The 15,165-nt window shown below is 36.9% G+C and overlaps 3 protein-coding genes and 1 long non-coding RNA gene across 4 annotated transcripts; 3 read left to right on the top strand and 1 right to left on the bottom strand.

Annotated features, from left to right (window-relative positions):
• Positions 1-3: 3 nt before the first annotated feature.
• Positions 4-2,508, top strand: LOC114520157 (cation channel sperm-associated protein 1-like). Its single transcript, XM_028540381.1, has 9 exons — positions 4-194; positions 438-551; positions 698-851; positions 1,050-1,141; positions 1,282-1,431; positions 1,709-1,772; positions 1,853-1,943; positions 2,053-2,113; positions 2,489-2,508. Exons 1-9 carry the CDS (start codon positions 23-25, stop codon positions 2,506-2,508), a joined length of 918 nt encoding a protein of 305 aa, XP_028396182.1. The 5' UTR covers positions 4-22.
• Positions 2,509-3,574: 1,066 nt separating this feature from the next.
• On the top strand, positions 3,575-10,838 carry LOC114519973 (glycogen phosphorylase, muscle form-like). Its single transcript, XM_028540165.1, has 22 exons — positions 3,575-3,935; positions 4,484-4,585; positions 4,798-4,849; positions 5,005-5,138; positions 5,417-5,666; positions 5,898-5,980; positions 6,080-6,223; positions 6,483-6,575; positions 6,647-6,793; positions 6,948-7,111; positions 7,399-7,513; positions 7,789-7,890; positions 8,052-8,199; positions 8,635-8,693; positions 8,770-8,830; positions 8,896-8,976; positions 9,400-9,428; positions 9,516-9,566; positions 9,655-9,782; positions 9,926-10,063; positions 10,202-10,268; positions 10,352-10,838. Exons 1-22 carry the CDS (start codon positions 3,690-3,692, stop codon positions 10,514-10,516), a joined length of 2,559 nt encoding a protein of 852 aa, XP_028395966.1. The 5' UTR covers positions 3,575-3,689; the 3' UTR covers positions 10,517-10,838.
• A 1,273-nt stretch (positions 10,839-12,111) lies between these two features.
• LOC114520155 (inositol-pentakisphosphate 2-kinase-like) lies at positions 12,112-13,803 on the bottom strand. The gene has a single exon (XM_028540379.1). The coding sequence runs from the start codon at positions 13,801-13,803 to the stop codon at positions 12,112-12,114; it is 1,692 nt and encodes a 563-aa protein (XP_028396180.1).
• Positions 13,804-14,168: 365 nt separating this feature from the next.
• LOC114519892 lies at positions 14,169-15,142 on the top strand. Its single transcript, XR_003686644.1, has 4 exons — positions 14,169-14,285; positions 14,631-14,726; positions 14,815-14,858; positions 15,100-15,142. It is a non-coding gene; the product is annotated as an uncharacterized LOC114519892 (long non-coding RNA).
• Positions 15,143-15,165: the final 23 nt, after the last annotated feature.

Below are 15,165 nucleotides of genomic sequence, written 5' to 3'. Positions count from 1 at the left end.
AAGTTAATTTTTTAACTCGAAAATGACTCGACATCATCATATGCCAAAGAACCTGGAAAATGCAAGCGAATTTCGTCTTTTTGTGTACGAACTTACGGAATCGAAGAGCTTTGGCGCCTTTGTTTTGTTCATCATTTTGCTGAACACAGTTATACTTGTTGTTCAAACTGACGAAGCCATTTCAATAAAAGGAGGTAAAAATAATCAATAAATATTTCTTTACTTTTATCCGTTTGAGTATACAAATCACGGTAGCGTGTAAATATATAAAATATCTTTTGAAAAACGTTAAAACTTTATCACCAATTCAAATCGCCCGGTTAGATTCGCAATGATTATTTAAATATATAAGATGTTTACATACTTTCGGAGTATGTTTTCTCTTCAATTTCATATACAAACATGGCCTGAGATGTGTCAGTTTTGGTTTTCTATAGGATGGTATTTTTCAGCGATGGACAATGTCTTTTTGGCAATATATATCATGGAGTTGATTCTAAAACTCTACGCCTTGGGATCGCATTTTTTTAACTCGGGCTGGAATATCATGGGTAAGATTGCAAAATGAAACCATCCAAGTTTATTACGACGTCTATATGAGCAGTTTAAAAAAACAGTATAAATACGCTGATATTTTGCAAACTCGTACTAAACGCTTGCAGACTGTCGATCAACAGTGACAGTGTTTATTTTTCAGATATGTTGATCGTTTTATTCACAACTGTGGATTTTCTCCTTCCTCTTATCGTGCGAAGTGTTGGAGCGTTTGACGTAGCCGCGATCTTCAGACTTCTCAGAATGTTCCGTGCCATTCGAGCATTAAGGGCTCTCAGAGTATTGAGGACCATTAGGTATGGTTTGCAAATGAAAAACACAAGCTGAATGGTTGCATTGATTATACGATGATATACAAGGCCTGAAAAGCTAAATAATTAGGCTTTAGATCGTGATAAAGGCTAATTAGCTAAACAGCATCGATTTAACATTCATGTATACATACATGCAGGGCGGTTCAGTTTCACTGCAAAGTTTTGAATATTTTCCACCAGATTTCTGAAAAATCTTCAAGTCATAATGACGACGATCCTTAAATCGTTCCGTGCTCTCAGCACCATAGTCTTGTTGATGTTCCTATTTCTTTGTATCCTTCTTCTTTGGAAGTGTGTTAGGTCTTAATTGAGAAGGTCAGAATACAGTTAACCCTATGGAATCAATTAATATAATACAATACTACAAAGACATGCAGTTGTTCATAGATATCCTTGACGAGATTCATGATAGATATGTTTGCGGTGATTGGTCGTGAGTTATTCAATGCTGTGGACCCAAAACGATTCGGTTCTCTGGTGAAAGCTCTCATTACCTTGTTTCAACTGATCACATTGGACGATTGGTTCTACATGTACACAGATATCATTGATGTTGATCCGGGTAAACATCTCCGCTCACACTTTCTTGTATGGAATTGTTTATTTGTAGAATAACTACCTCCCCCCTCAAACCCCATTTGGGACGTTACCAACCATACTTAATAATGACGACACATGCGTATTCTCATGACGCAAAGGTTCGCGTGACGTCACAATTGACAATCTATGGGGGGGGGGGCTAATGTACTTTAAACACTAATGTACTCTTGTTATTTAAACCTTAATTGCCTCTAATCGAGAATGCTACGAGCGAGATTAACCGAACTTCTTTTTTTCAGCTTATGGTTATGTGATAATCTATCTTGCATTGTATATTGTTCTGGAGAACTTCATTTTCATGAAGTGAGTAAACTGCTATGGAATATGCATGGTGTGATCATATTCTCATCCTGCCACCTCATCGCATATGGTTCCATTTTCAGTCTGTTTGTTGCTGTGTTGGTGGACAATTTTCAGAGGACGCTTTCGGCAACTGAGAAAAATAAAAAGGCTGCCACACGAACCGTATTTCAGGTAAATGAAGTAGAGAGAGGGGGGAGACTTGGGGAGGAGGGGGTTTAACATGTTGGATTCTCTATTATCAGTTAAAAACAAGTGAACTTCTCATTTTGTAAACTCCCAGCCCGAGGAAGATGATGAGAGCGGCAGCGAATACACAGCTCAGGAGGAAGAAGATGATGAAGGTATATAAAAGAGATATTCCCTGCAATACAGCGGTTGAAAATGCAAATGAAACGTTTGTTTACATTCGTGATTCACTCAATGTCTGTTATTTTTCCTGTCAACTCTCTCTTTTGATGATGCAAACGAGCGAAACCCTATAACCTAACCCTTGGTATACCCTATACCCTTACGAAAATATGTTGTGTTGTATATGCCCAAGTGTTGTGTTTTTGAAAAGAAGCCATGTTAAGCTGTACTTTCCGATTATTTCGGTTTGTAAGACGATGAAGATGACGATGATTTGGACATCGACGGAAAAGATTCAAAGGGTCGAGATATTGGCCACTTTTTTCCTATTGGGAAAATGGATAAAAAGTAATTGCTATATTTTATAGGTTATAACTTACTAACTTGATTGCCTAAGTGCATGCATAACGTGCGTGTTCATTTATCGATTCATATTGCAAACTCACTAAACAATTCGTTACTTTGCTTTTTACCTTCTATGTGCATCTAGGAAAGGTCCCTTTTTGGCCGAATACTATCAAATATTGTCCTCGCTGGATTACAACTACCATCAAATGTTGATTCAGTTCAAATCACTTGATGACTTAACTGACGTGACGGCAGCTGTAAGTACACTTAATGAACACAGGGTGGCATCTCGGGGTAGAGTGTGTGTTGATTTTTTTGTCTTTCTGGGCCATGGGTCGCCGTCAAACAGTGACGTAACACCAAGGCCAAGGGCCTGTAAACAACAATATTTCCGCATATTCATAATTATGGCGGGATCGATTTCTTTTTTCATAGATCCCAGATGTGCCCGAAGATCTGATATAGACTGATTCGTAGAGCTTGGAGCGACAAACTCGTGTTTGCTGTTTTTTCCTTTATGTTCAATAAACTGACATTCATTCTTTCTTAGAATATTAACTTATCATTGTCAATTGAAAGCCAAACTGATAGAAAAAAGTCAACCTATATCAAGTTTCATAATATTTGTGGTTTGAATACCTGACTATTACACTCTGATCACTGCAGTGTCTCGTATTTTAATCAGTTCAGACGGCGATGGGTTTAGCGTAGTAATAAATAAGGCATTCAAACTTCAAATTCAAGAGCAAAAAAAACGTGAGTTTTTTTAAGGTTCCCCACGGAGTGGTTCAATACGCTCTTCGAAAGTTTTGAAATCAATGAACCTAAACCTTTTTTTACTGAACCCAATTCAATAAATGGCTAATAGAACTGGTTTTGCTCTATGTGTGCAGTGATGCACACTCAATTAGGCAATTACAGATTCAATTAAAATGCTACCATAAGAAACTTCTTTTAACAAGACGTCGATCCTAGCCTTTTTAGCGCGTTTTCGTACTATAATCAGCCAACAAAGCTTTGGCCGTATTTAGGGGAGCAATCCCTTTGATCCTCCCCCTGTCAAGCGACCAGAGCCCTGCCGGAAGTGTGGCCCCCCGGTGCGACAAAGTCCTCTTGAGGAAGACTGCAGACGTTTCTTGTGTCACTGTTGTTTTGCCGTTTTGCATAAAGTTTCTGTTTGTTTTTCGCGGCGGAAAGAGGTGCTTTTACGCCACGCCAAGAATGGCACAACGTCCGCAGAGCGATTTGGAAAAGAAGAAGTCGATATCACTTCGCAAAATCCCTTTGGTGGGAAATGTCGCCGGCGTGAAGGAGAGCTTCAACAGGCACTTGCATTTCACGCTGATCAAGGACAGAAATGTTGCCACAAGTCGGGATTATTTCACTGCACTCTGCCATACAGTTCGCGACAGATTGACAGAAAAATGGATTAGGACACAACAAGATTATTACGATAAAGATCCGAAGGTAGTGTACAAAGTTTTCATGCGATTTGCATCGCAATCCAAGTGTCATAATTTGCAGAATTTTTGTTTTGTTATTTAACTTATTTTGTTCATGTGGTGCTGCTTGCCACGTCGCGAAACTTGTAGACAAACGTATTTGATATGTGTATTCACAAAAGTAAGGCTTGCAACTCGTTTCATTCATGTTTTGCAGTAGTTTTTTTATCGATAGTTAATTGTTTTGGACTTCAAGTGCGGTCCGTAAATAGACAATGAATAATGATCAAATGACAAATGCCCACAACCTTGGGCACATTTGCCATTGCTAGTGGACGGCTGGAAGCCAGATATAGACTAGATTGATAAATTAAATTGATTGCCTTCAATCTGGCAAAAGATTTGAGACACAATTTAATGCATAGTGGAAAATAGCAGATGTTTTGAACAAAATATGAACAAGGCAAATTCTTCCATCTTAATATATTTACACACTTTATAACTTAAAGTACTTCTTTGATAATGTCACATGAAATCCACACCAAGGCAAGTTTTTATTTCATATTCCCATAGCGTGTGTACTATCTGTCGATGGAGTACTACATGGGCAGATCTTTGGGAAACACAATGGTGAACCTGGGCATGGAGGGTGAATGCGATGAGGCTGTGTATCAGGTAAACTAAGTTGTTAGCTGTCGTTAGCAGTTGCATGGGTTCCTGACAGTGGCAAGGGTTATCAGAAGTAGGAAATCCACTTTAACCTTCTCATTTCAAGAACCTAAGCTTTATTTATATGGAGCCTTGCAGCCTACAGGTGTATATATTTGCATAATATTATATATGTATCAATATATGCAAAATTGAATTTATTTACATAATGCAATTAGCTTGGCTTGGATCTTGAAGACCTGGAAGCAAATGAGGAAGATGCTGGACTTGGTATGTATTGCTGTATTACTTTGATCAAAGGTTTACACCTGGTCAAAACTGACCACTGCTCAACATTAGGTGCAGGGATTAATATAAGTGCATGGTCAAAATCTATTAAATTAGCTAACTATAGGCCCAATGGCTAATTGCCAAATATCTTTTAGGAAACGGAGGTCTTGGTCGCCTTGCAGCATGTTTTCTTGACTCCCTGGCCACACAAGGTTATGCTGCATATGGCTATGGTATCAGATATGAATATGGCATATTTACTCAAACTATCAACGAAAAAGGGGAACAGGTATTGTAGTATAATTTTCAACTATCATTCTATCAAATGGCATTGCTCTTTTAGTGATAAACAGTGCATAAGCATATAGTTTTTACCCTATTATAACAATCCAAGGTTTCCCTAATTGCAAGACTGTGGTATTAAGTAGTTTGTGGGCAAGGAAAATATTTCCATTTGGTCAGTCAAGATGCTGTGGCTGCAAATTATGTGCGGTGTAAACTTCTTATAAAGGCCTCTAAACAGTACAGTAACAAAATATTAATTACTGTTTGTGTATAATTTGCAAGGTTGAAGTTCCTGACCACTGGTTGGAATTTGGCAACCATTGGGAGAAAGCGAGACCAGAATACCTTCTGCCTGTCCATTTCTATGGTCACCTTGAGTCTGATGATAAAGGTTATCATTATAAATGGGTGGATACTGAGACAGTCTATGCCATGCCATATGATGTTCCAATACCAGGATACATGAATGGAACAGTCAACACCATGAGATTGTGGTCTGCAAAGGCACAGAAAGGATTTGATCTTAATTATTGTAAGTACATCATTCCTGCTGTTGAAATTGAGTCTCAGATACTGGAATAATAAATTGTCTTGGGGGAATTGTAACCTAAATTAGTGCCCAATATTAGAAATATTAATTTTTGGTGTTCTTAGGAGCTCAGTGCATGATATTACCTGAGGTTCTTAGGCATGGGTAGCACACTGGATGCATCTCTCGGTGACATTTCATGAATGCACATACAACTGAAGTCTCTAATTTCAGTCCAAGGTGGTGACTACATTGGTGCAGTTCTAAATCGTAATAACGCTGAGAATATTTCTAGAGTTCTGTATCCAAATGACAATGTAAGTTTGAATTATTAGCAAGATGAACATTCAAGTTAGAATTAGATCTTTTTTAAATACGCGGCCGTCGATATATATTTTTGTCGCTATGTTTTGTAGTTTTTCGTGGGTAAAGAACTTCGTTTGAAGCAGGAATATTTTCTTGTTTCGGCCACGCTTCAAGATATTATCAGACGCTACAAAACCTCTCAGTATGGCTCGAGGGAACTCGTAAGAAAAAACTTTCAAGATTTCCCAAAAAAGGTACGGAAAGCATAATTAAAAATCAGACTATTTTTAAAAAATCTGAATAAAAAGTAATGTGTAATAAGACTAATAAGTGAAAATGATAATTTTATACTTGTTTGAAAAATTAATACTCATTTAGCTAATAAGGGTATCGCGAACATTAAAAATTCCTCCCCACTGATCTCTATAGCGACTGATTCCCACTTAGATCGTTGAGAAGCAGTGAAAAACAAGCAGAACAGAACTGTTATGTTACTTATTTTCCATTTTCCAGGTCGCCATCCAGTTAAATGACACGCATCCGTCGCTAGCGATCCCCGAACTGATGAGGGTATTCATGGATGAAGAGGGACTTTCGTGGGACGAGGTATGTAAAGGGCGAAGCGCTGCATTTGACCTAACGCGGACCGGCCTAACAGTGCATCCTGTCGTGTCTAGGCGTGGGATTTGGTAACGGAGACTTTCGCGTACACGAATCATACAGTTCTACCTGAAGCTTTGGAAAGATGGTCATGTAAGATGCTGGACAGTATATTACCACGACATTTAGTTATTATATACGAGATCAACTCTAGACATTTGAGGGTAAGGATTTGCCAATTAACCATATAACTGGTTATACCCGTTATACCAGTTATATAGACCGGTTATACCGGTTATACGTTATTAATGGCTTGACATTACAACTGGAACAATAGCTGAGCTTTTAACTTAATTTTATTGATTTTCATATATTTAGAAAATTGAGCAAATGTACCCAGGGGACATGGATAGAATCAGGAGGATGTCACTGGTTGAAGAAGGACACGATAAACGGATCAACATGGCACATTTGTGCATCGTAGCGTGTCATGCTGTAAATGGCGTGGCTGCCATTCACTCAGAAATCATTAAGAGTAGCATGTGAGTTTTTTTTTCCAGCAGATGCCATTTGAAACACTTTTTTTAATCAACAGCACTGTCGAAAAACCTATTTTCCTGTGACTCCTCTGGCTCACTTTTATTATTGGACTTAGATAAAAAACGTGAATATTCGCGCGCGCGGGAATTTTATAGGTTTTATAAGTTATAACTTAATATACGTTTCAACAAAATGACATTTATCCCTTCATCACTTTTTCGAAATTTCCACGCGTGTTTCATTAGTTCTATAGAACTCTGTTACATAGAACTCTTCAATTTATATCCAGATTTAAAGACTTCTATGAAGTTTGGCCAGAGAAATTTCAAAACAAAACAAACGGTGTGACACCTAGAAGATGGCTGTTAGTTTGTAATCCTATTTTGTCCGACCTTATCTGTGACGTGAGTATATATTGGTCGTGTCCTAAGACGTACTTTCCCCTTTTTAATGGTTTTAAGCTCCCAGGACTCCATTGTCCATCTGGCAAGTTATAATTCCTCGCTGCAATGTATTTTGTTAATTCCAGAGATTTTGATTTGAACGTTTGAAATTGCTGCGATTTTTCCTGTAATTTTCTCCTTTAGAATCTATCGATACAAGAAGCGCTACCTTTAGGAATTCCAACTAAAACTATGTAGACCGATCTTTTATACTTTTGCATCCGCATTTGTTGCAGAAAATCGGTGAAGATTGGATAGTCGACTTGTCACGGTTGAGAGATTTGAAACGTTTTGCAAGCGATGTTCGTTTCACGAACGACTTCATGAAAGCGAAGCAAGTAAGTGACAACAGCGCCAGACTTTTGATAGATTCAGCTGCTTTGGGGGAGGGGGAGATATTTCCTTTGCAAAGACTGACGTAAATGTTGATTTTTTCAGGGAGAGGGTGCACCTCGGCACATACTCCCATAGATAACGGCGTAAAATTGTTTTTCAACAGGAAAACAAAGATAAACTTGCGCGGTACATCAAAGACACTTACGGTATCGATGTGAACTCAACGTCTATGTTCGATTGTCAGTTCAAGCGTATTCACGAGTACAAACGACAGCTTCTCAACATCCTATACGTGATCGTCCTTTATAACCGTAAGTCACCATTTCTCTTTGCTCCATAGAGTTACAAAACAAAATTTCAAGCGATATTCTGAACCTGGTTTGACAATAACAAAGACTTATTAAGGCCCGTTTACACTTACGATTGTTGCTGCGATTTTATGTGCGATTTTCTTCTTTTGATAGATGTGTACGAGTGAATTAGTTACGAATGCTCTGATGTGTACGAGCTCTTATTTAAACATCAGTAACCAAAACACTCGTTCATATCTATCAAAAGAAGAAAATCGCACGTAAAATCGTAGCAAAAATTGCAAGTGTAAACGGGTCTTTAGTGATCTATTTGAACAAACCATAGTTGGATACCCACACTTCTAGTTTAAAAGATGTTTATAGTCAGTTGATTATTTTTCCCTTGTAAAAAGACATTATAGTGTATCCACAAATACTGCATGTTTGGTTTTGCAGGTATTAAGGCCGATCCGAATGCTGATTTTGTTCCAAGAACTGTTTTGATTGGAGGAAAGGTGTGTTTAAACCTGTTACTACCCTACTTACTATTCGCCATACAAGTTCTAAATAATTGATTTACTTAATTCACAGGCTGCCCCGGGCTACACAACTGCAAAAGAAATTATAAAACTCATCAATTGCGTGGCAAAAGGTATAATTCTACTTAACTCGATATCAAACTCGATATCAACTCAATACATTCTTTTTCGTCTGTAGTTGTAAACAGTGATCCCATCGTTGGGGATCGTTTGAAAATCGTGTTCGTAGAAAACTACATCGTTTCTTTGGCTGAAAAGAGTATCCTTTTAACCATACAAATATCAAACAAAATATTACCAAAAATCCCATGTCGTGGAGTGCGCGATATTTTTGAATATATAATATAACTCTAAACCTGACTCCACCCGAATATTTACACCCTAATATTATGAGGGTAAATCAATTATGATTTTTCGCACCTCACTCGATGCAGGTGAAAACTACCGGACAACCGATAGTTGACTCATTTTTCCTTCAACTGTTCCTGGCTTAAATTTGAAGTGTGTATATAATTCCACTCGAAATTAAGACCCTTTGAACCCCTAATATTATGACTATTAGATATCGGGTGGCATTTGGGTCCATCGATTAAAAGATTCTTGTAGATAAAGTATTGTTTGAAATATTTTTGTCACAATATAACACCAGTCATTCAATGGTTTCTACCTTGACTTTGTTCAGTAATCCCTGCCGCAGACCTTTCTCAGCAGGTTTGTTTGTAGAAAAAACGTTTTTGAATAATCGTATCCTATTTTCCCTATGTTGTTTGAATGCTAACCTCTTTTGTGTCTTTATAGATCTCGCTTGCAGGAACGGAGGCGTCTGGAACAGGAAACATGAAATTTATGGTAAGCAAAGTTCTCGTGAGATCATATTAAGATCTTTTTATTAAAGTTCAGAAGGCTTTCTCACAAAAGTTTCTCGTATCTCTCGTAGCTAAACGGCGCCTTGACCATTGGAACACTGGACGGTGCCAATGTCGAAATGTGCGAGGAAGTTGGGGAGGATAACATGTTTATCTTTGGAATGAAAGTTGAAGATGTCGACGTACTGGCAAAAGAGGGGTAACTGTTTGACGAAATGATTTACCTAATGTATTTACCCAATGGGTCAGAGCGCTTTTTACTCCGCACTGTAAAATCAGATGCTTGAAATGACCAAGCATATTCCAATAAATTCTTTTCATGCACTATCCTTTTCAATTTAGCTACAATCCAAGGGAATACTATGAGAAGATCCCCGAGGTTAAAAAAGCAATTGACCAGATTTTAGAAGGATATTTTTCACCAAATGAAGAAAATGTCTTCAACCATCTGATCATCAAGCATTTGTTAGACCACGACAGGTAGCTCCCAACCTTGATTTTATGCTTTTCTAATCTCTTAGGCCAAGGTATACGTCGCAATTTCGTCGCGTAGAATGTAATTCGAACAATAAGTAATAAGATGATGATTTCCCGGCTAAAACGTTTTCCCGCCAACAGGTTTTATGTGTTAGCTGATTTTGAGGCATACGTTAAAGCCCAGGAGAAAGCTAGCGAATTATTTAAGGTATGTATCTCTAGTAAAGATTTGACTTGTATTTGAGTAGGATTTTTATCAATGGCTATATTACATTGGTTGTCATTTTCCAGAATCCTGCTAGCTGGCACAAAAAAGCAATTCTTAACGTGGCAGCCGCTGGCAAGTTTTCAAGCGATCGCACCATCAGACAGTATGCAGAAGAAATCTGGGACGTGAAGCCGACCAGAGAAATTTGGTCGCCCGAGAAATCCAAACAGAAATCTACAGACAAATAGTTTTCTGTGCCAAGGTTTTAGGAACCATTTTAAAATTTTCACGAGCAAAGAATAGGAATTTATCGTGCTAAAATCCACGCTCCTAATCACAAATTTGCGATGACGGACAATCTTTTGGAAAAGAAACAAAATTTCAGCCAGTTTGTAAAATAGCCAATTTACAATTTAGGGTCACAGCTTTAAATATGCTCTGATGCTCACAAGACAAAATCTTATTCTTTGGTCAAAAAACTCTAATCGTGATGTAAAATAATCGTATGTTTGTTATTACTCTATATCAATTTATAAAAGTCTTGTGTAATAGTTACCGTTAAATTAAAGAAAGAACGATTTTTTAATTGATATCTGTAATGCAGTGCTTCCACTTTCAAATTTAAAATTTCCATCAAGCAAGGCTGGAATTTCCATAAATTGAACAAAAATTCTACAAACAACATGTTTAAATTTCCATAAAATTTCCACAAAAGGAATCAAGAAAAGGCAGTATTTTTTTAAGGCATTAAAGTTGTTTTCTTTCAGTTTCTAATATCAATTTATCATTAGTGTTTCATAATAATGCCAACAATTAAGTTGTTAACCAAACAGTTAACAGTTAACCAAAGCGTGTTTATATTGTTTAATGTTTTTGTATATGAGCGCGAAACATGCTTGCAACTTTACTAGGACAAGCATTTGACCATTAAAACAGCGTGGTTATTCATGTCAAAGTATTTGACATCATAACCGAAACATGGTTAAATTTTTTAATGTTGGTATATGAGCACGAAACATGCTTGCAACTTTACATAGGACAAGCATTTGGCCATTGAAACAGCGTGGTTATCCATTTCAAAAAATTTGACATCATAACCAAAGCAAGGTTATATATTGTTTAATGTTTGTTATGAACGCCAAACATGCTGGAAACTTTACATAGGACAAGCATTTGACCATTAAAACAGCGTGGTTATCCATGTCAAAATATTTGACATCATAACCAAAGCATGGTTATATTGTTTAATGTTTGTATATGAGCGCCAAACATGCTGGAAACTTTACATGGACAAGCATTTGACCATTAAAACAGCGTGGTTATCCATTTCAAAATATTTGACATCATAACCAAAGCGTGGTTATATTGTTTAATGGTTGTATATGAGCACGAAACATGCTGGAAACTTTACATAGGACAAGCATTTGACCATTGAAACAGCGTGGTTACTCTACTTATTCATCCGAAAATGGCGTATTCGACCATGGTCGAGTTCGCCGGAAAAGGCGAATACGACCATGGTCGAATGTGTCAGAAAACGGCGTATTCGACCAAGGTCGAGTGTATTGGAAAACGGCGGTTTTTTATCGTTTTCCAATACACTTAGCGTTTAAGTGTGTTAATAATCGTGTCCTTTTTCACTCAACTACATTTACTATAAGCTAAAGCAGGTTGATTTAGTTAAGAAATGAAGTAAATAAACAAATTGAAAATTGATTTGAAAAAACAAAAGATGTACCTTTGACATCCCATCAACGTTGCGTGCAGCCACTAAAACACACTGACATGATAACCACACAATTTTGAAAGGTATTTCAATTCAGTTACATTGCAATTTAATAATCTACAATTCCACATTGTTTTTAAAGCTAAGATAATTATCAATTATATCATTATATTCCTTATAATACTTTGGAATACGATCAGCCAACTTCTGGTCCAGATCAACTATGGCAATTGAGTATTTATAAACTCTACCAGTGAGAAGATCTCGAAAGCAATTTGAGTTTGCCAAAGGACCAATAACTTCTTGAAATGAGATCATTATGGAGCAATCATTAGCGCTGGCTGCAATTAGGAACTTTGTAAGACTATCTAATTTACTTGTTACTGAGTGCTTGTTTACATGTGCCAATGAGTTACCATTGGTGATGCAACAATCAGTAATCTTGCCTTTATAATTAATATTTGCATGCACTTGGTCATAATTAGCGTTTATTTGTACATTTCTAGGATTAGCATTTGTGTTTTCGTTTGCATTAACACTACATTGACTCTCATTCCAAGCAAATATATGCAAATCAATCATGTCTTTTACACCAATTGCATATAAATTATTAAAAATACAAAATGCTTCGTCAGTCCCAACATCATCTAGCCTCTGAACATCTAGGATTTTCTTCAGAACACCACCTTGAGCAAAGGTCAATCCCTTTGACATCATATATGCTGGAATGGTACCAGTCATACAGTCAGCTTCATGGTATTGACTTGCCAGACAAACAGGGTGCTTTGATGGATGGTGATTACTGCCATTGCCACAACCAACTGTATTTTCATTGGAGTCATATATAAGTAACTGAAGCAATGTTGCCAAAAACACAGTGGTTGACTGCATGTTGGAACCATTTTTTTCACCACACACATTGTGGTTGGTTAACATGTCTTGAGTACTGTCAAGAAATGAATGACTTAGGAACTCTTCAAGTTTTGACAGGTGTAGGTGGTGTTCGTTTGAACCCATAGTTGATGGTGCCTGCTCGGTTGTTTCACTTTCAACCATTGAACCACATGATGGTGCCATTGTCTCACCAGAGTACATCATATTACCATCTTGAAAAATTCTGAAATTATTTTGTGGATTATTCAGAAGACATGTCAAAGCATACCAGACTCTCCTTATGTCAGATGAGAAGAGGTCTAAAGGGCAGTAGCCACTCCGCTGTAAGTATTTCTCATCTTTGTAAACCTTTGTCCACTGAAAAAGACAATATTTACAAACAGATTGCTTCACATCTTTATATTCACCACTTTCAAGCCCTTTACAAGCTGGCATCGTACCACACTTTGGTTTGATTTCCACACAGAATGTAGGCCGGCTAGCCTCATTAGCATTAATCCCGTCGCCTGAGGGTACAAAGCAAAAATCCGGCATCAAAATACCATATTTGTTCTGTCCATTCACCTCTTTGTTCAGTCTATGTTTTGGCCTATTTGTATTAGCAGATGTAACCAGATCTTTAATATTTGCCATGAACTCTCCCGGTAGCTCAACGATTGCTCCATGTTCGACGTATTGCGCGCCCAACAGTGGAGTGAAAACTTCTTGATAAAGCTTGATACTTTTTTCAAGTTCTAACCGCAACTTTTCCGCAGCTTTTCCGCTCGAATCTTGAGCTGAATTTGTCTGATCTGTTGATGCTACGTTTGACTTTTGCAAGCGAAGGACTTTTTGAGTCTGTGGATTTGAAATGACAAGAGTTCTGTTCCCTTCGCCGCGGTAAAACCACTTCGAAGAGGCTGAAATGTAGGCCATTTTTTGAAACCTTCTTCTGTGCTTCCTCTTCATTTCGTTCATTCCTTCAATCAGTTCAATGTTGTTCAAATTTCAAACTTTAGAATTAAAGATATGCCTTGATGGCAGCCCTAAAACTGCTTTAAAACGACAAATATAAACAATTTTTGGGATGTAGTCACCATTCAGATTTTTTTAATTCTTTTTTAGGTCATAAATAGAAATGTAAATATCCAAAAAAATAGGGCAAAACAAAAAGTATTTTTCACTATTCTCTGTGCTTCCATATATATAAATTTTATATCCTAGTTAAATATTGCAACGTGAAGTATTTCATCCAAACTGCTGATATCCAGGAGCTTGGGCTCGGAAAAAAGAATATGGCTTCCAAAGAGAAGTCTAAAATTCAGAAAAAGCGCAAGAAAAAGTCTGATATCTCTCAATCAACAGAAATTGACGAGGAATTAAGCTTACAGGACGTCGTGGAGTTAGGAGGAGATGAGGTATGCTTAAGTTACAATATTTTCTTTATGATTAACAATTGGAAAACCGAGGTCGTATTATTAAAGTCGTTGTTGCCTGTTGGAATTTGGAATATTATACCGCATGTCTCACTCATTGAACTGTCAACAAACTGGAACGATAACTCGGGAAGGAAGCCAGTGCTGAAATACATACGCCAAATGTTGAGCCATATATGAAATTAAAGCTATTAAAAAAGTTATATTTCGTGTAGAAATTTCGAGAGTTTAGCTTATTAAAAGGGAAATATCTAGAAAATATTTATAAATTTCCTGGTCCACAGTATGTGATTTGGGCCTGGCATAACTTGATGGTGGTATTTTTAGGCAGATTATCAGCTTCTTAAAGAGGTTGATGATGAGGATGACATTTTGATTCTTGGAGGCATTGCTTCGGAGCAAGATGAGGTTAAGGAGAATGAGGTTTGCCCATAAATATTGATATTATGAATTGAAGAAAAGTCAGTAATCACATATTTTATTTAATCATGTTCTTGAACTTATTATTTAGTTGAAAAATTTCATAAAAGAACTTGGTCTTCAATCCTTTAAAAAGTAAGCTTATTTACTTATATAAAGAAATGATAACATTAGCATTAGTATTCATATTCTATGTACTAATAATGGTATAATTGATTTGTATTTAACTATCAAATATGTATTAGGATATGATAGAATTGTCATTATATATACAGTATAGCTAGTATACATGGCAAAGAATATGAACTAGAATATGAACTAGAATATGATCCCACCCTATTGAAAATCCGGCCTCGTTTATTTAAATTGGTTTTAGTCAATATAAATCAAAGACGGTCGTTGACAATAATAACACAATTTTTCGGAGAGAATAAAACCAGTA

Source organism: Dendronephthya gigantea, unplaced genomic scaffold, assembly GCF_004324835.1.
Source record: "Dendronephthya gigantea isolate DGI-Jeju-01 unplaced genomic scaffold, DenGig_1.0 000015F, whole genome shotgun sequence".
Classification (NCBI taxonomy): domain Eukaryota; kingdom Metazoa; phylum Cnidaria; class Anthozoa; order Malacalcyonacea; family Nephtheidae; genus Dendronephthya; species Dendronephthya gigantea.
This window is presented reverse-complemented; position numbering and strand designations above follow the sequence as displayed.